Raw genomic sequence first — 27210 nt, 5'->3', positions numbered from 1 at the left:
AGTATGTATGGAAGGATTTTAAACTTTTAGGATTTTTATGTCAAATTTTTGCAATCTGTCTTTCATCAAGTGTGCTCTCATTTACTACAGATGGGTTAAAATATATATATATATATAACAGTGAGCTATATGTAATAACTCAAATTCAGCTCACTCAGATTGCAGAGTTGTTGATACCACATCACTATTGGGTTTAAGTAAGAAAAGACAACTTCGGAGACCTGCAAATTTTAAGGCCCTTATGATGATCAAAATGCCAGTGGCAGTGTTAAATGGTAGGCAAACACTTATTTGAAACCAAATTCTAAATGACATCCTTGCTGTTCAACTAGGCGTGAATGAATTATGTAAATTCCATTTTATTCAATTTATGTTCACTAAGTGATTGTACCTTTTTGGAACAGTTTGTTAAAGAACAATTTGAAGTCTCCTTCCTCCATCATCACAGGAAGAGAGTAGGGGGCACCATGTGCTTTTGTTTGACAATCAAATGTGCTTTTTAGCGTCTATTGATTCTTTTACCTCAGTTCTATTTGTCATCATAACTTTTTGGAAAAAAGTAGGCACAAAATGGTAAAACTGAAATCAGAATGAGGATGTTAAAGATTACGTTCCTCCATCATTCCCATCATGTCATAAACACCATCAAACATACACATTATTTGCACACTCACATTAATTACCCAACCTAGGGAATGTATTTCTGACTATTTGAACTCTATCTCTATACCGTGTTTGTTAAAATATATGTTGAATATTCTCTTTTTAAACACTTTGTTTAGACCTTAGATGCACTGTCATAGCTTGAGGGCACAACTAAATTAAAACTTTGAAGGAAAAAGCACCAAGGGAAGTGAAGAACCAGAGAGGGATTGAATGTCTTCATAGGGAGGACTCATACTGGAGCAGCTCGTAGAGGAGTGGCCCATCCCTGTACCTGATGCCCACCGCATTGGGGCTGATGTACTGGAGGATGTTTATGGTCTGCCGCAAACGTCGGTCCACAAAGTGAGCATCCCAGGCTGGGTAGCGCTTCCTGGGCATGTCGATCTTGATTAGGGGCCCCTCAGGGGGAATGGGCCTGCCTGCTGCATCAGTGGGCTCTGTGGATCTCACCTGGAACACAGGCAGGCAAGTGTCCGTGGCAGCTTCCTCTGGCTCTCCATAGTCCCCTGAAGCCATGCCCCTGGTCGGGGTAGCTTGGGAGCCCCTAGGCCCTGGAGTGGGAGCCATGGGCTCAGCCTCTGGTGGTAAGGGGAGGCCCCAGAGCAGCTCAGCACAGCAGGAACTGGCCAGCACCTTGAGCCTGGGCCCCATGGGATGCAGCACCCCATAGTAAAGGACCATGCAGGCCACACCAGAGGCAAAGCACAGGAAGACGCCGCAGAGGGCAGATGCAGCGTAGGAGTCGGTAGTGACTGGGTCTCTATAGGCGTACCACAGAGCTGTCAGGATGGTATTTTCCACCAGCACCAACGAATAATAGACCACCATGCGGTATCGGGTCCTTCCCTCCTTGACATTAAACCAACAGAAGATGTAGACCACACCCACCACCATGTTGAAAAGCACTTCCTCCCATTTGGACATGCAGAAGTCGGTACCTCCGTGGATAACCCAGAAAGCCATGGCACACCAGTGCAGCACCACAAAAATACCAAAGTAGAGGTGAAAAACGGAGGCAAAGAGGGCGAAAGACAGAGCCCGAGAAGAGATGGTGAACAAACGCCACATGAGATGCAACAGCGCTCCCCGGTAGCTCATGCTCTTTTGGTCATCACGGGAATCACGCAAAAGCTTGTGGTAAGAGGCCAGTACCCAAGACAGAGAGAGGAGAGAAGCAACCGCTGACACACCTGCAGGACAGTGTGGAGGGACATGAAAGCAGAGATTTAAAATAGCACTTCTAGACATTGCAATCTGAAGTAATTTTTAAGTGTTACTACTGTACTTTGATTATTTAAACATGTGTTAAATATTTGAGCCTACCACAATATACTGTATATTGATATTCAATTAATATTTACTGTATTAAGCAAAGTACAGCAACAATTATAAATAAAAAATATTACTAATCTTTAAATTTGCGTACATTAAATATAATTATACTAATTTATTTAAAATGTACAATAAATTATATTATAAATACAATAATATAATATTATTATATAATTATAAAATTTCACTATCTTTGTCTTAGCATCATATTATTAATTCCCTTTGTCCATTAATTCTTTTAATTGTTCTTAATTTAAAATAATATAATAAATTGTCTAATAACATTATTGTGTTTATAATATAATTGATAATAATAATCAAAGTCGCAATAATACTGCTTAGTTAAATTTATTTCAACTCTGTAATAAAATATATAAAACTTTTATTATATTGATAATATATTTAAAATTGATTTTGTTTTATAAATACAATTATATTACTATTAATTTATTATTCTATAATTATAAAATTTAAAATAAAAGAGAAAACAAATAGCCAAAGTGAAAGTCCAATTTGATTGAACAAATGTGCAAATCCATATTTTATTTATTTCACAATTTTCTATTGAAAACACCCTTTGCTTTAGGACCAGCAGCTGGTTACAAGAAAACATATACAAAAAAAAAAAAAAAAAAAAAAAAAAAAAAAAAAAAATATATATATATATATATATATATATATATATATATATATATATATATATATATATATATATATATATATATTATATATAAAACACCCTTATAATGATAATATTTATGTTATTTTATCATTTAGATAATTATTTTACTATTATTTTCTTAAGCGGTTTCTTGCAACTGGGCGTTCCAAAGACAATGCCCACAATAAAACTGTATTTAAACATATTAAAAAAGTTCAAAGAGTTTTTAATAACCTACATTAATTGCTGTTATTTCACTATGTTTTAAGCTCTGTTATTAATTGTGTGTGGAAAAAGCACAAAAGCATCTATGAAACATTTTGTTTGTATTGAATAATAATAAATATCCAGTAATGCAAATAAAAAAAACAGTAAAACACACAAGCCCTATTAATCATAATGTTTTATCATTTCTACACCTGCCTACAGTAGGCTATATTTTGTCTAACATAGCCATGCTATAGCTATTCGTCCTGCTTAGCTCAGAGTTCTTCACTGTGTTCATAAAGGCATCTGCGCTGCTGGCAGTGCTGTCACCTCAAGAGTGAGAGATGGTCGCACACTTGTGATAATCCGCTGCACAGCAGAAAAACCTTGTCGCCACACAAACACAGTTGATCCTTCAAAAAGTCTCAGCCAAGGGAGGTCTTTCAGATTCATACACAAGATGCACAGTATGGACTTGCCATGATGTACACTGTTATGTGCACGAATGATTAAGTTGGCCATTGGACTTGTTGATAAATGAATACAACACAAAGCAGCAAGATCTAGTTGGACATATTTTGTTGTCACTTCAAAAGCTAACCAGACTACAGATTTTGGCCATGCATCATGTTGCTCTTACAGAGCCTTGAGCCACATTCATAAAAAAGTAAAGGTGCCTTTTCAGCAACATTTCTAATCAAGAAATAAAGTCTTGAGCACATGACAAATTACCTCCACTGCTGGAAAGCAAATCAAGTCAATTTAAAACAATGCTCACTAATAGAATAATTAACCTATAGTTGTATTCTTCTATACCACAATCAAGTAATACAAAAGCATAATGTATAATCATTCCTACTCAAAAGTATAAATTATACATCATTTTTTTTTTTTCATTTTATTTTTACTATTTTAAAATACTTTCTCCTATCCAAGCCTAATATGCAAAAGCCATAAGTAAGCCGTTCATAGAGGCTCTGCGGAGTCAAAAGATTGCTCTATTTGTCTGAATGTCCCAACACATCAATGTTGGCTTAACCTAAGGTGTGAGTTTGCAGTGAGACTATCTGTTTGTCTGACCAATGTAAGGGGAGTGGGTCACTTCCTAGTGAAACATTAAAGGGATAGTTCACCTAAAAATGAAAATTCTCTCATCATTTACTCTCCCTCATGCCATCCCAGATGTGTATGTCTTCCTTTCTTTTGCAGAACACAAAATATTTTTTTGAAGAATATTTCAGCTTAGTAGGTCCATACAATGCAAGTGAATGTGTGCCAAAATGTTGAAGCTCTAAAATGCACATAAAAACAGCATAAAAGTAATCCATAAGACTACAGTGGTTAAATCCATATCTTCTGAAGTCATATGATAGGTGTGGGTGAGAAACAGTTCAATATTTAAGTCCTTTTTTAATATCACTCTCCACTTCCACTTTTAATTTTACATTCTTCTTCTTTTGTTTTTGGTGATTTGCATTCTTCGTCCATGTTAACACCTACTGGGCAGGGAGGATCATTTATGGTAAAAATGGACTTAAATATTGATGTCTTTCTCACCTACACCTATCATATCACTTCTGAAGATATTGATTTAACCACTGAAATCTTATGGATTACTTTTATGCTGACTTTATCTTAAAAGTTTGGCACCCATTCACTTGCATCATATGGACCTTAAGAGCTGAGATATTCTTTAAAAAATAATAATAATAATTTATGTTCTGCAGAAGAAAGAAAGTCATACACATCTGGGATGGCATGAGGGTGAGAATTTTCATTTTTGGTGGTGAACTATCCCTTTAAGTTTGGTCAGGACATTTCAAAGGGCTCATGCTTTTAAAAAAAATAAAAATAAAAAAGTCAATAGTCACCAAAACTCATCAAAATATTTGGTTCTTTTTTTCCAGAAGAGAAAGAATGTACATTTTAAATGCATTCATCTGCAATTAGGAGTACCCTGGTATAAAGATAACACACATGGACTTAAGGCCACAAAACTCAATTTTCAAATTTACACAGTTAAAAAATGTCAGAGGTCCTAGTACAGAGCCTTGAGGCACTCCTTACACTGCAGTGTTTCTGCCCGGTTCTTCTGGATCATGATGCAGAGCTGCAGCACCAGCTGTGGAGCGCTCTCCAGAAATGTCTCCAGTAGACGGAGCATGTTGACATCGGCATACTCATACATCATGGCCCAGTAGAAGCGTCGCTGGTTCTCCTTTTGTCTGCGGCTCTGGATTCCAAGGTACATTGTTCTGATGTACCTACAGAAGTGCAGATACAGAAGGAAAGGAAAGCAGAGATGATATGAGACTGAAATAAACAGAGAGGGATTACATAGGTTACATTTCAGATGTAGAAAAAGAGAGCAAGCAAAGAAGGGAAACATAGAGAAAACAGAAGACGAGGGATCAGTTAAAAAGATTGATATCATTTATTCATTGAGTCCACATTGAAAATCTAGGATTCTAAATCTAATTTAAACCAGAAAAAAAAAAAAGTAAATTTTATCATTTTGAAAAATGTCAAACAAAAAAATGTTATGATGTGAAATAAAAATTTAAGTCAATAATCCAATAAGCACATTTGTGCCATTGACAATGGTTAATTCCTTTGTACAAAAGGTCAGATTTCCTTGCATCCACTGAAGAACACAAGATGTCTTGGTAATATATTTTCAGATCATACTGGGATTAACATGGATCATCCATGCTAGCTGGAGTACATAATAACATTAAAGCCAAAGGGGGTGGGATACAAAGCATATATTGTGTATAATATACACATACACACACACACACACACACACACACACACACACACACACACACATATATATATATAATACAGTATACTGTATATTTGGTGGTGGTCTTTATATAATTCATATAAATATATATTTTAAATGGTCTTTTGGACCCCACTGTACATTTAAATTCTTCAGACATACAATCTCCCCACTCCCTAAAATCTAGAAATCAATAATGTGTTAACTGAATTAGTAGAGGTTATTGTTTTCAAATAAGATTGTTTGATACTTGATGGGTCTCTGAGTCAGGATCAGTATTGTATGATAATTGGAGAAACACATTTCATCTTAATCAGAGAAGTATTTCAGCGAACTGCAGATTTAGCATTATCCTTTCTGCTCATCCTGTATGAGAGACACCACTGTACAGTACATCCATTAGTGTGTGTGTGCATGAGACTTCACGTCTAGGCTGGGATGGAGACAGGGTGTTCTGTGTCAGCAACTGTAAGAGACTGATTATCTGTGATCGCTGGCTTGAATGATCTTCTAGAGCTCTGCAGCCACACAATCTTGGGCCACATTTCACTGTTATTTCTTGCCTATAGCTCAATTGTAGCACTTTCATGAGAGAGGCTGAGATACATAAAGAACATTGGTGCTGAGGGGAGCAAATTACATTCAGTTAATAACAGGAGTGAGGTTTTGAGGGTCAATATGAGGTAAATGGCACTCACAGGCTCAGTACCTAAGAAAATGAAAGAGTTGTATTGATATGATCACACCACTAGAGTGTTCACTTCACTCTTGAGTAAAACAGGCATTGCTCAACCTAATAAAAATAAATAAATAAATAAATAAAAAAAGGGCAGGCACTGTAACAATATATTACTCTGACATTTTAATAATTTCACACACATTAAAATACAAAAGATTTCACACTCGTTTTTCTCATAGTACCACAATATCTTAAGAATTCTAATTAATGCAAGTACTCCCAAACGTTGTTGTCTTATCAGCCCAATCAATATGGTTCAATTCCCCCTTCATCAACACCAAACCAGATATGGTGTTCCTTTTCACTTGCAGTATATTACTGGATAATATCTAACAATTATTTATACACACACACACACACACACACACACACACACACACACACCCGGTCAAAAGTTTTGAAACACTTATTCTTTATTATAATATATTTTTCACATTTTAGAATAATAGTAAGTCATCAAAACTATGGAATAACATAAATGGAACTATGGGAATTATGTTGTGACTAAACAAAATCCAAAATAAATCAAAACTGTGTTATGTTTTAGCATCTTCAAAGTAGTCACCCTTTGCCTAGAAGTTGCAGACATGTACTCTTGACATTTTCTCAACCAACTTCTTTAGGTATCACCCTGGGATGCTTTTTAAACAGTATTGAAGGAGTTCCCATCTATGTTGGGCACTTATTGGCTGCTTTTCTTTATTATTTGGTTCAATTCATCAATTTCAAAAACTTTTTTTTTTTAATACAATTTTAGTTTTATAATGAAATAATTTAATATGGTGGCACAAATATATTTTTGTCTACAAAACTAATTTCAAACATTTAAGCATACGCCTTCAGATCAAAAGACTTTTAAGATCATGAGAAACATTTCAGTCAAGTGTTTCAAAACTTTTGACAGGTAGACACACACACAGTCATTCTGCTTATCTCCTTTTGTGTAGAGTAAATGAAGACTGAATTTTCTTTGGGGGAAACCATCCCTTTTAATCTATACCAAAAAATTGAAATCCTTCCAAGAAGACTAGGGAGATGACAAACAATTCATGGCACAACATGCATTTATAAATACTACACATCTTGGTTACTCAGAAAACAAAAGTAACAGTGAAGAAACCCACGGAAAACATGCACACACTTATGCACATACTTCAAAGTTAGTCACAGATGCTGCCCCACCTCTTTGGCTCCAGTTCATTACAATGTTTACAACTGTAATCTCCTGCCTTCTCTGCTCTGTTTCTTTCATGTCTGGTTTTTCCATTCTGTTCCTCCAATATGTTCCTCGTGGTTTACTCATCCACACCGTCTGCACATGCACACGTTTCCCTTGCCTCTCTCAAGACCAATGGTTCCCAACTCTGTTCCTGGAGGCCCACCAACACTGCACATTTTGTATATCTCCCTTTCAGTTCTTGGAGAATCCACTAACGAGCTGATGAGTTGAATCAGTTGAAAATGTGTAGTGCTGGGGGCCTGGAACAGTGTTGGGAACCACTGCTCTAGACCAGTGAGCTGTGATCATCATGTACATTACACTAAAATTAAATCTATTATCTATTGTGAATTTTTGCTACTTCTCATTTTTAATGCTTCAGGTATGTATTTTGATTTGAAAAGCTCAGTGCAGCAGGTCCTAATTCAGCATGAAAGGGGCAGCTGCTGCTTGAAGTTGCTGTGACTTCACTTCTCTGGCTGCCAGAACTGTGCCATCTGCTCAGAGCTCCTTATACACTGAGAGCGACTCACCCGCTCTATTTACACAGCAGCTACTGAACACGGTCACAGCTTCTCTCCAGTTTAATGTACACATTAACTACAGAACACCACTACAGCTGCTCTATAGTTACACACAAAGTGACTACTGAACACCTATGCAGATGCTGTCTGCTCCTGAAGACCTAAAAAGCCCTGATGCTAATTTTTCAAAGCTGCGGTAGTACCAGGATGGGATCAGAGGGTAATAATATATGGATCAATGATGATATGGGTCTGGACTTATTCATTTGTTTGAAAATTAAAATAAAATACACATTTTTAACATATCATACAATTCACCTTTTCCATGATGGAGATTTAAATTTATGAATTAAAATATTGTAATATTTTTCATGATCACAAATGTCAATTAAGAAAATTGTCTCATTTAAAGGGTGAAATTCTTAGAGAAGAAAATTATTAAGCACTTCTACAAAAACATTTTGGCCTGCAAAGTTAAAATTGAGTTATTACCAAATTGGCTAGACAAAACCCATTTTTCTTAGCTTCAGTGTTGGTTTAGTTACTGCATTTTGGCTTTGTAGGGCAGATATAGGAATGTGTCATGGTTAAGTCTCTTAAAATATCATATTGTATTTTGAACTTTTTATGACATGGCAAGATTAGTAAAGGTTGTTACGTAAAAGGTAAAGCCCAGAGAACACTTGATGATTCATAAATAATACGATTCATAATGTTTGTAAACAAAATGTTTGAAAAATAATCATTAAGATTTGTACACTTACACAGTAATGAAAATATATTATTACTTTTTACTTTATGGTTATACCACTGGACATTACATCAAAAAAATTAAAGTGGTATAAAGGTTTTTCAAAAAAGTATGAAACCAACATGAATCCAAAGATTATGTTTCTATGAATTTGGAAAATTCTTTTTAAACAACATTTTCCTTTTTTTTTTTTTTTGTTTCATCATTTTGTCATCCTTATTTGTCATTGACCCATAAACCATGTTACTGAATGTTCATATACCTTGGTACTACATGTCCAAAGCACCTTGCTATTGCCATTGTCCATGCAAATGATGCAACATTACCAATCCATTTATGTTAGTGCATTATACAAAATACTGAACAATGCACAAAGACATGCACATTTCTTTAACTAATCTTTAATTTTGAAACACTGTTCTTTATATTCTTTATTAACATCTTGTCAAGACTGTCCATCATTTTGTTCTCTAACAATAGGCTAATTGTCTTATGACCAATGTGTACTTTAGTTATTGTTTCTTGCACATTTGTAAGTTCTTTAAAAAATAGCATCTCTTCTCAATGGCTCTTCAGAATTACATGTTTTTTTTAAGCGAGCGTGCCTTTAGAATCTTTCACCGGAATGTGCTTACAATGGAGCGTAATCTCTCTCTGCTGCTTGCTGCTCTCATGAAGCTAATTACAACTATAATAATCTTTGCATTTGTCGCAAAGTGTAATGGATGCAACAGGTGTCGGTAATTATGTAAAAGTAGGAGGAACGTTAGGTGGCAATCACCACTAACAACAGCAAAAAGACATTACTCTGCACACCGTAAAAGCACATTGTTTCTTTGTTAGAGTTACTTCTCCACAACCACGTGTGCTGCAACAAACCTCAGCAAAAAATGTTTTAGAAGCATGTGTTCTCTTCTTTTCTTTGTATTTGATGTGTGGTTGTGGGTTTGTATTTCTCTAAATGCTCCTCTCCTTTACCTCTCTGGCCCTTCAAGCGCTCTTTGTGCAGTGTCAGCTCAGCCCAGCAGACAAAACCTGAAAATGGAGTGGCCCGGAAAATGGACCATTGTATGTCTTAGTACTACTACCATAAAGCAAGTCAAGTGAATAAAAAGGCTTCCAAAGGCCTGCACCAAGGTTATTATTATTGTTTCACATTTTTAATATAGTTTTAGTTGCTTTCATTCTGTGAATATTAGTTTTTGTTTAGTTTTAGTTTTTCAGTTGTTTTCAATGTTAGTTTGTTTCGTTTTACTTATACATACCAAGCTAACATTTAGACATGCTGCTGCTGCTGCACATTTAGGGCGTCTAGACTCTAGAGTTAACAATGCGTCAAAGAACGTTGTGAATGCACTGATTTCAATGGGGATGGTGCGTCGTTACTTTTTCTGAAACGCACTCTGGTGTAGGCATCCATTGACCAGTGGGAATCTTGGAGAGGCGGGACTAGTTGCACTGTGAAATCGAGAGAAAAAAAACCCCATGGTGGACAAACTCATACATTCACTGTCCTCCATTATCTTTCTCTGTCAGGCCAAAAAGATAGTAATAGTAGAGAGTGAGCCTGGATAACAGTTTCAATGTTTAGGGGTATATTGTCAAAATATATATATATATATATATATATATATATATATATATATATATATATATATATGATATATATATATATATATATATATATATATATATATATAGATAGATATAGATATATGGTGAGCAGGGCGGGGCTGAGCGGCGTCTGGGCAGAGCGAGGCCAGGAAGATAAGTGGTGAATGAGTTCCATCTATGTGCCACACCGGTCTTGCATTCCAGTGAGGGGCTGAGCGAGTATTTAAGGAGAGGAGACCACGGCAGACGGGGAGAGAGAGACGCATGGACCTGTGTGTGTTTATGCATTGGGCTGAAAATCTATTTATCTTGTGTGTGTAAATAAATGTCTACGTGTTGTCAAGCCAGTCCCAGCTTCCTCCTTGCCCATCCGAATGGAGATCCATTACAATATATTTGAAATAGCCATCTGTATCCATGACCGCCTCTAACCTCTGTGGTAAACGCCTTCCAAATGAACCTTTCGTACTCCATGCATCAAACACTCTGTCTGAGCTTTCCCTAGTGTGTAAGTGCCCTTAAACAAAATGCAAGACATGCTGCATTGAGCATGTATGGCATGCTGCTGCACAAATAGGTATAACAAACAATCCCCATGTAGTAGATCTACATAAGTGAAGCTGGGGTGGAGGTGGGTTTCAGGGAAAAAACTCTTGCAGCAACCTGCAGTGAAACCAGCTTGTCTGCAAAACTGAGCAATTTAGATAGAGAACAGAGATATGCAAGTCGACTGGCTACCCGATTACAGGTCGAAGGACCAATCAGCTTGCACCATGATTGGCTTAACATGTCACATATGAGCGAGCCAACTGGCTAACATATAACAAGTTCAAAGGGAGATGCACGGCTGAATTTTGTTAATTTCAGTCATGACATCTCTAGGAAAGATTTAGCATGTTAATGTGGGAATGACACATTAACATGTTAATATATTGATAGGATATTGGTATTGGCTGACTAGATCTGCTATGCTGCTGCAGAGCATGTATGAAGACTTGTTACTGCTTGAAAATGGATAGACATACTGAGTTTGCATGTGGACAGAGAGAGAGAGAGAGACGCACACAGCATTTTGTGTGTGCACTTTTGTTTAAGTCTTCGTCAGTGTTTATTAAAGTCTTTTTGATTGTTAATCCGGTTCCTGCTTCCTCCTTTCCCGATGAATAAGAGGCTTGTCAGCCACAGTTAAGTTTCAGCCAAGGAAAAATTTAGAATAACCCCAAAAATGGTTACAAGCAATAACTTCAGACCAAATATAAAAATACAAATTGTATTATCCACACTGCAATAAAAGGCAGTCTTTATTCTCCTTTAAATAGTTGGATGCATAAAACAGTTTAAACACCAGTTAAACACCAACATTAGTCTAAACATACTGAACAAGTAAACAACAATAGAAGGGAAAAGGTCCTTGTGGCTGACCCTTATTCTCCAGTGCAGGCACTCCACTTCACACCACCTGTGTGATCAAATTTTCAGAAAGACAAAGTGATTTAAACATGCAAAAGCAAATAACAAAATTCCTAATTGATATTTATTACTTGTCAATGCACAGCATCATAGGTTTCTGCAGTGGAAACTAGAATAGTAAATACAAACACATTAAAATGAGACCAATTGGTAAACTAACGAAGAAAAAACAAAAACAAAATATAAGGGGAGTCACGTGACGTGCTCATGGACCGAGTCGCACTTGAGTAGAGCTCTGTACACTTAGCCCCTTTTTTGCTGATTATTTGGTTTCATTTCTAGTTTTCTTTGACAATTGTACTCCACTAGATGGCACACAGTCGGAAACTGCAGGATTCATCACCATCAGCTTCTCCAACTAAGAAGAAATCCAAAGCAACAAACATGAGCACACGGATGACAAAATGGCGATAGCTGTTGTGCGTTTTGAGGACATTTTAAGATCCGAGCTGGCAGTGATGGAGTGAATTTGCATCTCACATGTCTGTAGTTCAGTCGCTATGCTCTAAACTTGATCTTCTCACAGGTGAGATGAGAGAACAAAAGAAAGTGGTCACAGATCATGATGGGTGAATAGCCACGCTCGAGCAACAGGTGGTGGATTTGCAAGACCGCAGGAGGCGCAGCAATATTAAAACCGCAGTATTATCTCTGGATGCGATGAAAGCTCATGATCGGTTGGAATGGGACTATTTATGGGTGGTCCTAAGCCATCTAGGTTTAGGATTGAACTTCATAAACATGATTAAAGTGCTGTATGCCAATCCGGCAGCTGCTGTTCTTACGGGCCCAGTCTGTTCTTATCCTTTCTCTATTCGTCGAGGCACTCGTCAGGGTTGTCCTCTTTCTCCTTTGTTGTTTGCTCTATCCTTGGAGCCTTTAGCTCAAGCGGTCCGGCAATCGGAAACTATTTTCCCTTAGTTATAAGAAACACATACCATCACATCTTTGTTTGCTGATGATATCTTATTGTATTTAAATAATCCGTCTCACTCTATCCCACAGGTGTTGAATTTGACCATTTTGGATCCCTCTCTGGATATAAAATTAATTGGAGCAAATCATGTTTACTCCCTCTCAATTTTGAAACTGATTCCACACTCCTGCACACAATTATCCCAGTGGTTCGCTCCTTTAAGTACCTGGGGATAGATATTTTTCCATCTCTACATGAAATTGTCTCCAAAAACTTGAATAAGATTTTAGATAAGATATCCTCAGATTTGGAAAATTGGTCTAGTCTCACTACTCCTTTTCATGCTCGTGTATCGGTGATTAAAATTAATGTCCTTCCTCATATTCATTTCTTTTCATCAATGATTCCTGTATCTCCACCTGCTGGTTATTGGAAAAAAACTTGATGCGTGTGTTTCTCCTTAAATGTGGGATGGGAAATGTCCTCGAATCAAGTTGCTTACCTTACAGCGTTGCAGATCACAGGGATGTCTGTCTTTCCCCAACTTTAGACTATACGCTCAAGCCTTTACCCTCCGTCCTTTATCAATCAGGTTTGATCCTGATGCTTCGGTGTCATGGAGAGCGATTGAGGAATCTATCGTCTCCCCATATGAACTGAAACATCTTGTTTTTTCAGGGGTCCCACTTAGGCAGTGTAAATTATGGTTTGGTCTTATTGTGACACATCTCCTCTCCACTGGGAGAGATGTCGAAAGGCAATCGCAACAAGGCAATCTGGCACAGTCATTCGCCTATTTTTCACAATAATCATTTTTTTGTCAGGCAATGTACCCGTTCACTGTCCTCAATGGACACGTAACAAAGTAATTACTTTGGGTGATATTTATAATGATAATGGCCTTAAATCCTTCCAGAACATTAAAGCTCAATATCATTTACCAGGTACTTTTTTTATGTTTTTGCGTAGTAGATCGGCCCTGCGGGCATATGGGGTGCCTTGGGACTCCCAATTACCTACTCATCCTTTGCGCAAACTAATTCTTCCTTCTGAGGGATCTCCCTCTTCTGCTTCAGTTATATATCTATACCTTCCTGAACATTCCTACAAACCCTTGTCTATTACAACTCTTTAGGCTAAAGATCTTAAAGGAATAATTCACCCAAAAATGAAAATTTGCTGATAATTTACTCACCCTCAGGCCATCCAAGATGTATCGGAGTTTCATTCTTCATCAAAACAGAATTTAAGACTTTTAAGATTTAATTTCAGGCCTCCTCCTCTAAACAGTGCAAGTGAATGTCCTCCATTTTTTTGACAGTCCAAAATGCATATTTAGGGTGCATCAAAATAGTCCACATGACTCCAATCGACAAATAAAGTTCTTCTGAATGCAAACAATTGATTATTTTTTGAAACAAAACAATACTTATACTTTTTAACTACAAATGTGCGTTTCGTACATCTCTGTGATGCACGCTCATGAGAGGGATGACGTAAGCTCGTTGGTAAGGTCACGCATCACGTGGAGGAGGAGTCAGGAAGCGCGTCATTGTTTTCAAGAGAAACTTGTGCCGTTCACAAACCAAAACAGTCCAAAACAATGGAGGAGGCCTGAAATGAAATCCTAAAAGTCTTAAATTCTGTTTTGATGAAGAAAGAAACTCAGATACATCTTGGATGGCCTGAGGATGAGTAAATTATCAGCAAATTTTCATTTTTGGGTGAACTATTCCTTTAATGCTGATGTGGACAATTTATTTTCTGATCAGGTATGGGAGATGTTTAAGTTGTCCTCAAAGAACCCTAATCACCAAATGATACATTGGAAATTACTACATAGGGTTTGCTTGTCTCCGTTGAAACATCACTATATGAATTTGTCTCCCTCTCCTAAGTGTAATTTATGTTCTCAAAGTTCCCAGGGCACGTATTTGCATTTTTTTTGGGAGTGTCCCTCTCTCACACCTTTTTGGACTCAGCTCTCACAGGACTTATCATATCTGTTGGACACTGATTTTTGTTTGACTCCATGCCTTTTCTTGAATGACTTTGGGGATTTTAACTTATCCACACACACCTCACAACAGCAAAAAAACATACATATATATATATATATATATATTTATGTATGTTTTTTTGCTGTTGTGAGGGCAGCCAATAGTAAGCTTCTTTGTCCATTAACCATTAAGTCAAAGACAGGAAATATGTCTATGTAGCAACTAATGAAACAGGCATGGCGAAGCAGCAGTCACAAAACAGCAGCAACGAAACAGCAGCAAGCACTATACAGGACTGCACCGCACCTGCAATGGCAAATTCACTATAAGAGCAAAAAAAAAAAAAAAATTATATATATATATATTTTTTTTAAACCCCTAAAAAAACAAAAAAACAATAACACCTTATAATAAAATGACTTACCTACCAAAAAAAAAAAAAAAAATACACTTACCATACACTTCCACCACATCTACCATGTCGTCACACTTCAACCTAATAATAACACACAAATTAATATTAGAACTGATAAATACCAATGTGAAAATAGATCAAAACGCACTACTCACCAGGAGAAAGAAAGCAAAGCTGCCGGGTTAACCCCACTTTGCAAATATCCCTGAAATGCACAAGAATCAGCACTACACAGCTTACCAGGGAGACAACGAACACACTCTAGTGCCCAGCATCCTCTTAATAAATGTTGTTCGTCAATCCAATACTTAACCGGTACCAATCAGGAGTGAGAGGCACAGGTGTGCTCAATAACTGAGAGCAGAGCTTATTATTAGCAAATGTGTTCCCTAATAAGGGGTGCACACCAAGCACGCTCCATAAGGAATGCGCATAGACACTGACAGTCCAGAGTAGTAAAAGAAAAACATTAAAACCATCTTACCAGTCACAAAGGCATCATAAAAGTAATCCATACGACTCCAGTGTTTTAATCCATATTTCAGGATTAAATATCTCAATCCATATCCATAGGTGTGGGTGAGAAACAGACCAATATTTATGTCCTTTCTTTTGCTAGAAATTCTTCTCCCTGCCCAGTAGAGGGCAATATGCATGAAGAATGGTAATCACCGAAAAAACAAGATGAAGAAAGTGAAAGTGGAGATTGACTGAGCAGGGAGGAGAATTATAAATGATGAGAGAGTTTTCATTTTTGGGTGAACTATACCTTTAATCTAATGACCAGATTTGGCTAAGGCTTACCTAGTTAAAGACATACTTCTATGTGTCGTGGCCAAAAGCAGACCTTACCGTGCAAGCTGAAAGAAGAAAAGCCCCAGCACCACTAGAGCAAATAGCATTTTCAGTGAAAAAAGTCTCACAGCTTGCTGCAGTGAAACTGGTTTGACTGTAAAACTGATCAATTAAATTTTAGACAAAGAGAGAGAAGCAAGTCGATTGTCGACCCGATTACAGGTCAAAGGACCAATCAGCTTACACCATGCAAGCCGATTAGCTTAACATGTCACATGTAAGCGAGACAATTGGCTAAAAGTTAACAAGTTTAAAAAAAAACAGCTTGCACCACATAGAGTTGCATGGCTGAACCTTTTCAGTTTAGTTGTTGTTTTCTCTGTATATTTCATTTTTATTTTAGTTTTAGGGTACATTTACACGACAACGATGTACTAAAAACGGAAACGTTTTTCCTTTGCATTTTTGAAAAGTTTCGCGTACAGACGACAACGTTGCCAAAATGATCCCCGTTCACACGAATCTCCGAAAACAACTAAAAACGCTGTATTATGCATGCCAGGCCAGTAGTTAGTGATGTCACTTGCGCACATAAGCATTCTTCCACAAAGCGGTGAATACAAACAATGAAGATGGCGAAAGCATCGAGCAATTTTGTCTGGACGGACAATGAGGTTACTTTATTACTACAATTACTTTGCTGGAGAAGCGGCAATAAACTCAAAATCTTGAGCAGCACAAACACAGTCCTGTAGTCTGCCATTGTAGTTTTGAATGTCTCGCGCATTGTTTTGAAATACTCGCACGTATGCCTGTAGACTGAACTCTCAAGATGATTCAATAAACTCTGCTCATTTTTACCATCACTTCGTCTCCTGCCTTCTTCTGTATTCCCCCTGCTGAATCTTGGGCTGGTAGGAGAGTAAGTTAACATAACAAGCTGTTGATGTTGTCTGGTTTTGGATATCAGACGGAACTCTGATATTTGGATATCTTCTGACGGAGAGAGAGGTCTTGTGTACACTGGATCTAACATGCATTGCCTCATGTTTTTATATTCTAAGCATATCATTGAATAATGTACATGGCATCACATCTCTGTCTATAGGCTATACACATAAGCGGTGGTGAATGAATTGCAGGGTAAAGGTACATCAAATAAAATTATGTAAATAAATAAATAACATTTAAAATACAAATATATTTTCCCCATCTGAATCCATACATTAATTTCAAGATTTTCAAATTGCAGGTTCTGACTACTGTACAATGTTCACACTCCATACAAAACACTCCAAATGAATAAATTGTTTATTATTGTTATTTGCACAGACACCAGTATTCATATTGATATTTATACATCTCAAATTGATGCCTATCAATCCATCATTCTTTATATAACACGTAATACACGTGCGCATGACGTCATCGTTTTCACAAATTCGCGTTTTTGTATGTTTACACGGAGACGATAATGGCATCGTTTTCAAAAATGTGCACTTTGAAACCCGTTTTCAAAAGTTTGCGTTTTCAGGCCCCAAAACGCTGTTGTCGTGTAAACAAACAGCCAAAACGCATAAAAAGTTTTCCGTTTTTAGTTGAAAACGTTGTCTTGTAAACGGCCCCTTAGTATTCTTAATTGTTGGTTTTCATTTATATGTAGTTTTTCAGTTGTTTTCAATGTTAGTTTCAGTTTAGTGTTCGTTTAAGTGTTAGTGCGTAACTTTTTCAGTGTTAAAACACATTCTCCTATCAAACTTCATATGCAGAGTCAACTATAAATAAGCCATTTGTAGGTTTTCTCAGAAACTGTAAACACAGTCTTTGTGGCACTATAAAAATTCCTCTGTTTGTTTTACCCATCCAGCCCAACACAACAACACTGACTCAACCAATGAAGTATGTTGGGGGCAGGACTATCAGTTTGTTTGATCAACAGCTGGCGGGGGTAGTATTCAGAAAGCTATTTGAAAACAATGTTTATTTTTGTAATTCTGTTTGGTGATGCCAGTGGTTAAAAATTACACACTTTGGCTTTAACATTAACTGAGACTATTAAAATATGTTAACGTGTTAATTGTTTAACACAGTTAATGTGTTTAACTAATTATACATTATACAGTAACTGTTTCATTCTGTTCCATGTAGGCCTAATTGTTAATGTGATCTTTGCAAGAGCAAAGCACCTGAGTGTCTGTGTTCAAAACACACATTTACGTGATCTAAATGGGGACATACTGATCTGTACAAGATAGATTTATTAAAAGGGCTTGTCTAAGGCGTCTCAATGTACACCTGCATCGGACGGACGCTTTTAGAGAGTCTCACTTTGGTTGTGTCGCGTCATAATGTGATTCTGTGTTGCATCATAATGCGATTTTGTGTCGTGTCATAATGCGATTTTAGGCCACTGTGTACAAGTTAAACATAGTTTGAAACTCATGATCCCTGCATTCGGAATTGCGCTCTGTCCAGCTGCAGGGCCGTAGCAAGGTATTCTGGGCCCCCTGACTGTATATTGCTCTGGGCCCCTTTCCTATGAAAAAAATACAGTTTAGAATTTGTTGTGGGGCCCCCTGGAACTGTAGGCCCCTAGAATCATTTCCACCTTTCACTCCACTAGCTACGGCCATGTCCAGCTGTGTTTGAACACAAGAGTGCATTCCCTTGCAAAAAGTTTTGCATGCCCTCGCAATAGTTTGCATTCCATTGCAATCATTTTATGGGTTTACTACAGCAACCATATTTTAACCATGATATTCGTTGTGAAACCATAGTAATAATACAGGAAAATTGATAAAAATCATAATTTTGTGGTTACTATGGTTTTACCACAAATTCCATAGTTAAAATATGGTATTTGTGGTAAAACCATAATGACAATATTAACTATGGTTAATCTATAGTAAAACAGTAAAATCTATAATAAAATCTATAGCCAAAAACTATGGTTACTACAGTCTACAAGTACAACAGTACTGTAGTAAAACCATGGTAAATTTATTTAGAGGGAATGCAAAACTATAAACTATAACCATGTAGTAACTATGTTTTTGACAGAAACCATGTGTTTGAATTTAGTTAGAGCTTGCGTATTTTAAGATTTTGAGGGAGAACTGCTTATCACGGGCACAACATAATAAATAGACAAAGATATTTCTCCACATGGCTTCCATGTAATAACTTAACAACCGTTTGATCATGAGCTAATATGTAGTGTTAACTATGTGCATATTAACTGCGTCCACCTCTAGCCTCTTATATAAAAGATGATCTTAGTAATTTAGGTGTATCAACAGTATGTCAAAGAAGAATTATATCTTACCATTATTGTGAGGTGACAATTAGTCCTCTTATGGGAACAGTGGTTTTACTATACTAATACTGTAGTAACCATGATTGTAGTAAAAATGTTTTTACTATACTGTACCATGGTTTTACTGTAGTAATATTGTAGACTGTATTAACTATAGTTTTTGGTGGAAATTAAATTTTTACTATAGTAATATTGTGGTAACCATTACTGTAGTAGGCTAACCATGTTTTTTGGCAGAAACCATGGTATACTGTATCCATATAGTAGCTATTGTTTCATTACAGATTAACCATGGTTAATCTTGTGGATACTATGGTAATAAAAACAATAGTAACCACAAAATTATGATTTTTATTTCAATTGTTTTAGTTTTCTTGGATTACTGTAGTAAAACCATGGTACATTCATTGCAAGGGAATGAAGACTATTGCGAGGGAATGCGAAACTTATTGTGAGGGAACGCAAACTTTTGCGAGGGCAGGCAAAAAAATATTGCGAGGCCATGCAAAACTATTTCAGAAAACAAAAATTCCTGCACTGTCCTCAAGAGGGCTCCATATCATCGTATGCAGTCGCTGAGTGTAGTTTGTTGCCTGTATAGCTGTGTGTTGCCTTTACAGCTGGAGTTTCATTTACTGACCCCTACTGAAAACAGGTGGTACTTCAAATTTGAATTGCTCCCATGGTAGGAATATTCTTATTATGGTCCGGGGACATGATTAATTAACATAATTATTTTTTAAGCCGTTATTTTTTCTTTAATTAATCACACTGAATTAACACATTAAATCAACAACCCTAATATGAAGTAAACTCTCTTGGCCAGGCAAAATTGTATTAGTAAAAGGAAATACAACTGGTCCTTGGCTAAAATTGTTTAGCTGTCTTGGTGTGTTTTATGTGTTTTGCCTTCATGCTGAGATGTTTATGCTCAGAACTGAATATCATATTTTCTCAAAAATTATGTACTGAAACAAACAAAACAAAAAACATCTACGTATGAGAAGGAGTGTTGCTTGGTATTCTTGAATGACAGATTACCCATGATGTGCATTTGTAACAGGCTGTCAATTTGTTGAAAAGAGCTCCATTCTGCTGTCACTGTATCTCAGAATGCATCATGCACAGAGCTCAGTTACCACTTCACAGTATGAATCAGATTTCTGGAGACTGACTTACACATGCATTTAAAATCCACATTCTGCTCAGTACGTTTAAAAAGAGTTTCACCTATCACAATGTCACCAGAGAGAGCTTTGCAAGATGAACAAGGTAACTCCCGCTTGTCTGCTTTTTCTTCAACACAGAGAGCGAGTGTTTCAGCACCATTTCAACACTAAATCATTCAACTGTGACTGTGGGTAAAATTTAAGATTCTTTAATATCTCAATTGCTTCTCCAAGACAGCAATAATATAAATGATGTGCAAATGGAGACTTAGGCTCCTGCTCCTCAGTAATCACACATGTGTCTCCTTTGGATTTTCAGAAGAGTTAAAAAAATGGAGAGCAAGTGGAAGAATACAAAATTAGAGTTATTTTGTGGTGCATGGAAGGATAGTGTCTGCTACAGACAGGCACTAAAAGCTGCCAGGTCAGCATATTTTAGCAAACTCATAGAAAATAACCACAACAATCCTAGGTGTTTATTCAGTACTGTGGCTAAATTGGTTAGGAATAAAGCCTCAATTGAGCCAGATATTCTGTCGCAGCACAAGAGTAATGACTTCATGAAATTCTTTACTGATAAAATAGAAATCATTAGAAATAAAATTGGAATTATGCAATCAACTGTCACAGTACCTCAGAAAACAGTGTCTCATAATTTTCCTCACGAGCAACTTCAATCCTTCGCTGTCATGGTCATGAAGAGCTAACAAAACTTATCAAAAAATCAAAAGCCACAACATGTTAGATCCAATACCAACTAAGCTCTTAAAAGAGGTATTCCCAGTAATCCCAGAACCTCTATATTATTAACTCCTCGCTATCCTTAGGACATGTCCCAAGAAACATTAAATGGCAGTTATCAAACCGTTTATTAAGAAGCCACAGCTTGATCCTGGCAAATTGGCTAATTAGACCAATTTCAAATCTCCCATTTACGTCGAAAAACTAGAAAAGGTAGTGTCCTCCCAACTATGATCATTTCTACAGAGAAATGGTATATATGAACAATTTCCATCAGGATTTAGGCCCCATCACAGTACAGAGACTGCACTTATCAGAGTTACAAATGACTTGCTCTTATCATCTGATTGTGGCTGCATTTCTCTTATAGTGATTTTAGATCTTAGTGCTGCCTTCAACATGATAGACCACAACATTCTCTTGAATATGCTGGAGAATTATGTTGGCATTAGTGGACTTGCATTAGCCTGGATCGGGTCCTATTTATCAGACAGATACCACTTTGTGCAGTATGTGTAAACAAGGAATTGTCAAATCAAACAAAAGTAAGGAGTGCCACAAGGATCAGATTTAGGGCCACTGCTTTTCTCCTTATATATGCTTCCCCTGGGAGATATTATCAGGAATCATGGAATAAGTTTCCACTGTTATGCCGACGATACCCAACTTTATAGTTCTTCGAAACCTGACGAAATTTCACAATTTTCCAAATTAGTAGAGTGTATCAATGAAATCAAAGATTGGATGGCCAGAAATTTCCTTCTACTCAATTCCGACAAAACAGAGGTACTTATTATTGGACCAAAAACCTCTAAAAATAAGCTGCTAAAATATAACTTGTCTCTCGATAGATGTACCGTTACGTCATCTTCTACAGCAAAGAACTTAGGTGTTATATTTTATACCAATCTGTCCATTGAAAATCAAATTTGTGACACATGCTCTCTGTTGCTGATGCCGAAAAACTAATTAATGCATTCATGACCTCAATACTAGATTATTGTAATGCATTACTGGGAGGATGTACTGCAAGTTCAATAAATAAACTTCAATTGGTTCAAAATGCAGCTGCCAGATTGCAGCTGCCAGATTGCTAACTAGAACCAAGAAATATGATCATATTAGCCCAATATTATCGTCGTTATACTGACTACCTCTTAAATTTCGTATTAATTTTAAAATTCTGTTAACTACATACAATGTTTTGAATGGTGTAGCACCACAGTACTTAAGTGACCTTCTACCACGCTATATTCCATCACTTTCACAAAATTCTGGCCTGTTAATAGTTCCTAGAATATCAAAATCCACAAAAGGAGGTAGATCCTTCTCCTATTTGGCTCCAAAACTATGGAATAGTCTCCCTAACATTGTTCGGGACACAGACACACTCACTCAGTTTAAGTCTAGACTAAAGACTCTATTTAGGCATACACCTAATTTATACATCAATTCACAATTAAGCTGCTTTAGTTAGGTCTGCTGGAACAGAAACATTTCTCGGAAACATTTCTCATAATCTATAACTGCAATAAATTGAATGGCAATTACGCTAATATTATTCTATTTTGGATTCATATCCCGAGGTTACCAGAGCCGGCCATATCCAGCTCCGTTCCTGCTTTGTGTCGGACTCCACTGCTACATGTCGCTGAGTGATGACGACAAATTATAGCCAGTGCTAGCTAGACATCACTTCAGTCTTGGACTTCAAAGGATGAACTGATGCCATCTCCAACTGTAAGACATTGGATACTTCAAATGCCACTGCCTATGCCAATGCCACTGCCTAAACCTCACCAAAATGACCTGCAGGTTGAACTGCGATGCACCTCATTGATCTCTGCCTGCATCACCTTTGTTTATTGATGGACTACACTCATGAAATGGAATACATAGACTATCAATTAATTGCCAGCAAAAGCCTTCATCAGCCAACTAACAAAGGATAATGAATCTATGTGAACTTCTGTAGTTAATCCAGGATGAACTTCAAAGACAATAGTCATTAATCTTACAGTTCATACAAAATCTTTGTTTAAACACTGACCCTGAACACTTAGTTTAATCATTTTAAACCATGACTTTCACTGCACATAAATAACTAATATTGGCATTATATTCATGCTGTTTAACCAAAGGGGAACTGGCCCCCACAGTGAGCCTGGTTTCTCCCAAGGTTATTTTTCTCCATTAACCAACACCTTATGGAGTTTTGTGTTCCTTGCCACAGTTGCCTTTGGCTTGCTCACTGGGGTTCTAAATACACTTATTGTTTAACTATTTAATTATTTATTTTTATACACAATTTACAATTTCACAATGGTGACTCTAAGACTATAGATATTACAGTTTCATTTTCTGTTAAAGCATGAGTTTCTGTAAAACTGATTTGAAACGATGTATGTTGTGAAAAGTGCTATACACATAAAAATGACTTCAAAAATATCTCAAATGTGCTCATATTTTCCAAAATGTGCTTTCAAAGGTCAAAGATTTGAATTCAAACAGTACTCATTCATTTCTTTCAAGATATGCTATGCTATCCACATAAACTGTATGGCTCTATACTGTATGTCAACAATTGTCTAATTTGTTTCTACTTTTATTTCAGGAAACACATCTGAGACAAAGTTGATCCTTAAATGATACATAACTGATAACTCTTAGCAATAAAAATGTCCTCTAGGGGTGAAGGTCATTTTTAATTTTTCCATCAGAGACTTGTCTGATTTAGGTGGGGCTCAAAGCATTTGCCCCTGTCATCATACATCATACATTCATTTCCTCTTATTGTATTACATGTAGCCCACTCATGCAAGATAAAGATGCTATTCCCAAGCATGAACAGAGCTTGTGGAATATCAGTAGAACTCAGGATGAATAGTAAATGCTGACTGTTTTCAACACACATTATTCAGCCCTATGACAAATGTTGGTTGCCCAGCATAAGGCCACCTATGGCAAGAGGAAAGAGAGGGATAGGAAAGAAAGAGAGAGAAAAGAAAAGTGAAGGGGCCAGGGTGAGATGAGAACTGAATTGGGTAAGGGGAGGGAAACTATGGATCAATAGCTCAGGCTTTTCAAGAGCTGCATCATAACCAGCGGTAACATATGGCATTCACTGACATTTTGTGTTAGCCTGGTAAATGTCAGGGGTGCTAACAAACAAACCCACCAATATGCTCCTTGCCCCCACACTCCTATGGTCCTCAAATGTTGGAGCAGTGTAAACCCATGAAAGCCCACTTTTGATTTTGTGTGTTGTGAACCTATGCTCTGTGTTTCCTGATTCCTGACTGGAATGGGTGGATCAAATGAAGAGTTCATGTTCTTCCCTGCAGTCTGCAGGAGCAGTCACAATACATTTCGCACTCCATTCACACCCGTTCTAATGCATCCAACCACGGGAGACTGGAAATGCAAGCTCATGCGAAGAAATTTCAAGTTTGGTGAACTGTTAACTTGAATTTGGATGACGAGAAGACGTGTGACTAATAGAAGATCGTAACATCACGCTATGACCTCTTGGCTCTATTCAAAGTATACATATTTAAATGCTGTGTGTTTTTATTGTTGCTGGAAAGTGAGTAGAATGCATATTCTAACATTTGGATGTTGCGATGTCTGAAATAATTTTGCAAGCTTAAAGCCTATTGTGACCGGGGCTTAACACTATTAACAGCTTACGTAAAACCTTTGCTTCTCTAACTGTTAATCCATTTTCACAAGCACACCCTCTGTCCCCTGGCACATTAACTCACATAGAAATCCCTCTTCTATTAAGTCTTGTCTATATCAACCTTTTTTTCCCCTCACAATTTCCCTGATTTCAGCATTTGCATACTACATTTGAAGACCCCATGAATTCAAAATCAAAGTTTAGTTGCTATTAGTTCATGTCTGTTAGCTTTGATGCCATCTATAGACCTCATAGTTATAGACCATATTTAATTTTTGACAGGAATGATAAAGAGTCTGTGAGGGATAAACTTACACTCTCTTCAATGGGATGCACTGTATAAAGCTGTATTAAAGTTGTAGATCAAGGTATTAAGGTTTCACCCGCTGAATGCTCAGTACCAATTTAAACAGCACAAGCCATAGAAGAGACTGTAACTCTATCCCCAACAGCCTTGTTTTTGTTACCGTCAAAAATTAAAAATGGCTCTACTCTGAATAAGGTCTATAGAGTAATCTTTGTCGGGTCTAAAGGGGGGCATAGGAGGGGCACTGCCCCCCTAGATTTGCCTCAAGCCACCCCCAGAAACTTTTGATGCCCCCAACCTGACTGACAGCAAAACGATCAAGGGGCACTCCGTTCCCCGGAATGACAGCTAAACGATCAACTTGCCTCCACCCCCTGAACATCCCCCACCAAAGATCTAGCACTGGCCCTAGGTGTAATCCTAAATACATTTAAAATGTCTCTCTTCTGGGAATACAAACCAAAAATTTTGATGATTCACACTCCACTTGCTCATTTTGAACAATCAAATGAGAATGTGTCCCCCTCCCCCACCACCCCCCAATACCACCTGTCTCGGACTGGCAATAACAAGTAGCAAATCATGGTTCATTGATGTGACAAACTAATGATGCATCGATGTCTCTGATCTCTGAAAATAAAGCACAAAAGATGACGTACAAAAAAAAAAAAAAAAAAAAAAAAAACTGCAACATTGCCTGAAACGAAAGATATAAGCATTTTGAGAAGTCCTGTCCCAACTTCCTATTTCAATAGGAAATATGTTAACACAAAAGAAAACTACGCTTGTCAAGCCAATTCACTGGGACATTTGCACTGGTCCTGTGGTTTGAAACATGGCTCCTCTTGAATTATTTGAGCTGAGATCATAGCACTTGATCACGCCTTGTTAGCTAGCCCTGCACTTTGCCTTGGCCATTCCAGGTCATGTCTGAGCACTCTGCCCGTCTACCCATCTGCACCACAGATGCAGCCCATTATGCTGCTCATGCACCAGTGCTAATGACTAATGGTTCAGTGGGGCATATGGCGCATCAACCTTGCTTAATTAACTTGTACTTGAAGACCCAACAATGTTCGGATAGACATAAGGAGCTTGTCAATATCAAGATTCAAGCAGTATGAATAAACCAAACCTATCAAGCTAACAGGTTGACAGCCTGGTTTAGATGGAGAATGCCTGTGCTTTACCGATTAGTTAAAGTGTGTAATTTTAACATTTTAAAAATAAACACTTACTGTAGTATCAAGATGTCCAAGAGCAGAACTGTATATTCTCCTTTGTTTTATGAATAATGTCTCTGAAATAGTCAACCTGGTCTCATAGAATCATGTTACTGTACCTACATTTTGGTAAATTATTTTTATTTGTTTTTTTGAACAGGTATGTATCGTGGCAGTTTACTGGTAAAATGAACACTAGAGTTACTACAACAGAGAGTTAAGGTGCTTTCATACTAGCACTTTTGGTGTGCACCCAAGTTCGAATGACGCCAAAGTTTGGTTCTTTATTCTTAAAGGTGCAGTATGTAAGATTCAGAAACCGTTGTTATTAATGACACCTGTGGCCGTTAAGTGAACTGCAGCCAGCTACCTGTTGCTCGTGCTCGCGCACACACTCCACAGGGACACGAGCATCGACCAAAACAATGACGTAACGTACAAAGAGACTGAACGTGATTCACTGGCATCATGCTGACAGATGAGGTAGCATAATTAAAATTACACAGTTATGATTGTTTTACTTCAAACTTTGAGTCTGTATATTATATTTGACTCTCCAGTGCTGGAACAGGGCTAAAACAAAGTGTGGATATAGGTCTGACTATACGAGACTGTAGTTTGAAGTAATCACTTTTCTTTGCATGATACATTGACTGCATTTATACGATAGCCTGT

General features: G+C 37.2%; 1 protein-coding gene across 1 annotated transcript in view; it reads right to left on the bottom strand.

Moving 5' to 3' along the window:
• Nucleotides 1-882: 882 nt before the first annotated feature.
• The window catches only part of LOC127416220 (XK-related protein 6), a 73216-nt gene continuing 46888 nt past the window's right edge, over nt 883-27210 (bottom strand). The window contains exons 2-3 of the mRNA XM_051655440.1: nt 4934-5130; nt 883-1856 (exon numbers count right to left, since the gene is read on the bottom strand). Coding sequence (XP_051511400.1) covers nt 883-1856; nt 4934-5130 — 1171 coding nt within the window. The remainder of the gene's footprint in view (nt 1857-4933; nt 5131-27210) is intronic.

Source organism: Myxocyprinus asiaticus, chromosome 25 (assembly GCF_019703515.2).
Source record: "Myxocyprinus asiaticus isolate MX2 ecotype Aquarium Trade chromosome 25, UBuf_Myxa_2, whole genome shotgun sequence".
Classification (NCBI taxonomy): domain Eukaryota; kingdom Metazoa; phylum Chordata; class Actinopteri; order Cypriniformes; family Catostomidae; genus Myxocyprinus; species Myxocyprinus asiaticus.
The sequence above is the reverse complement of the archived record's forward strand: the minus strand, read 5'-3'. Positions and strand labels throughout refer to the sequence as shown.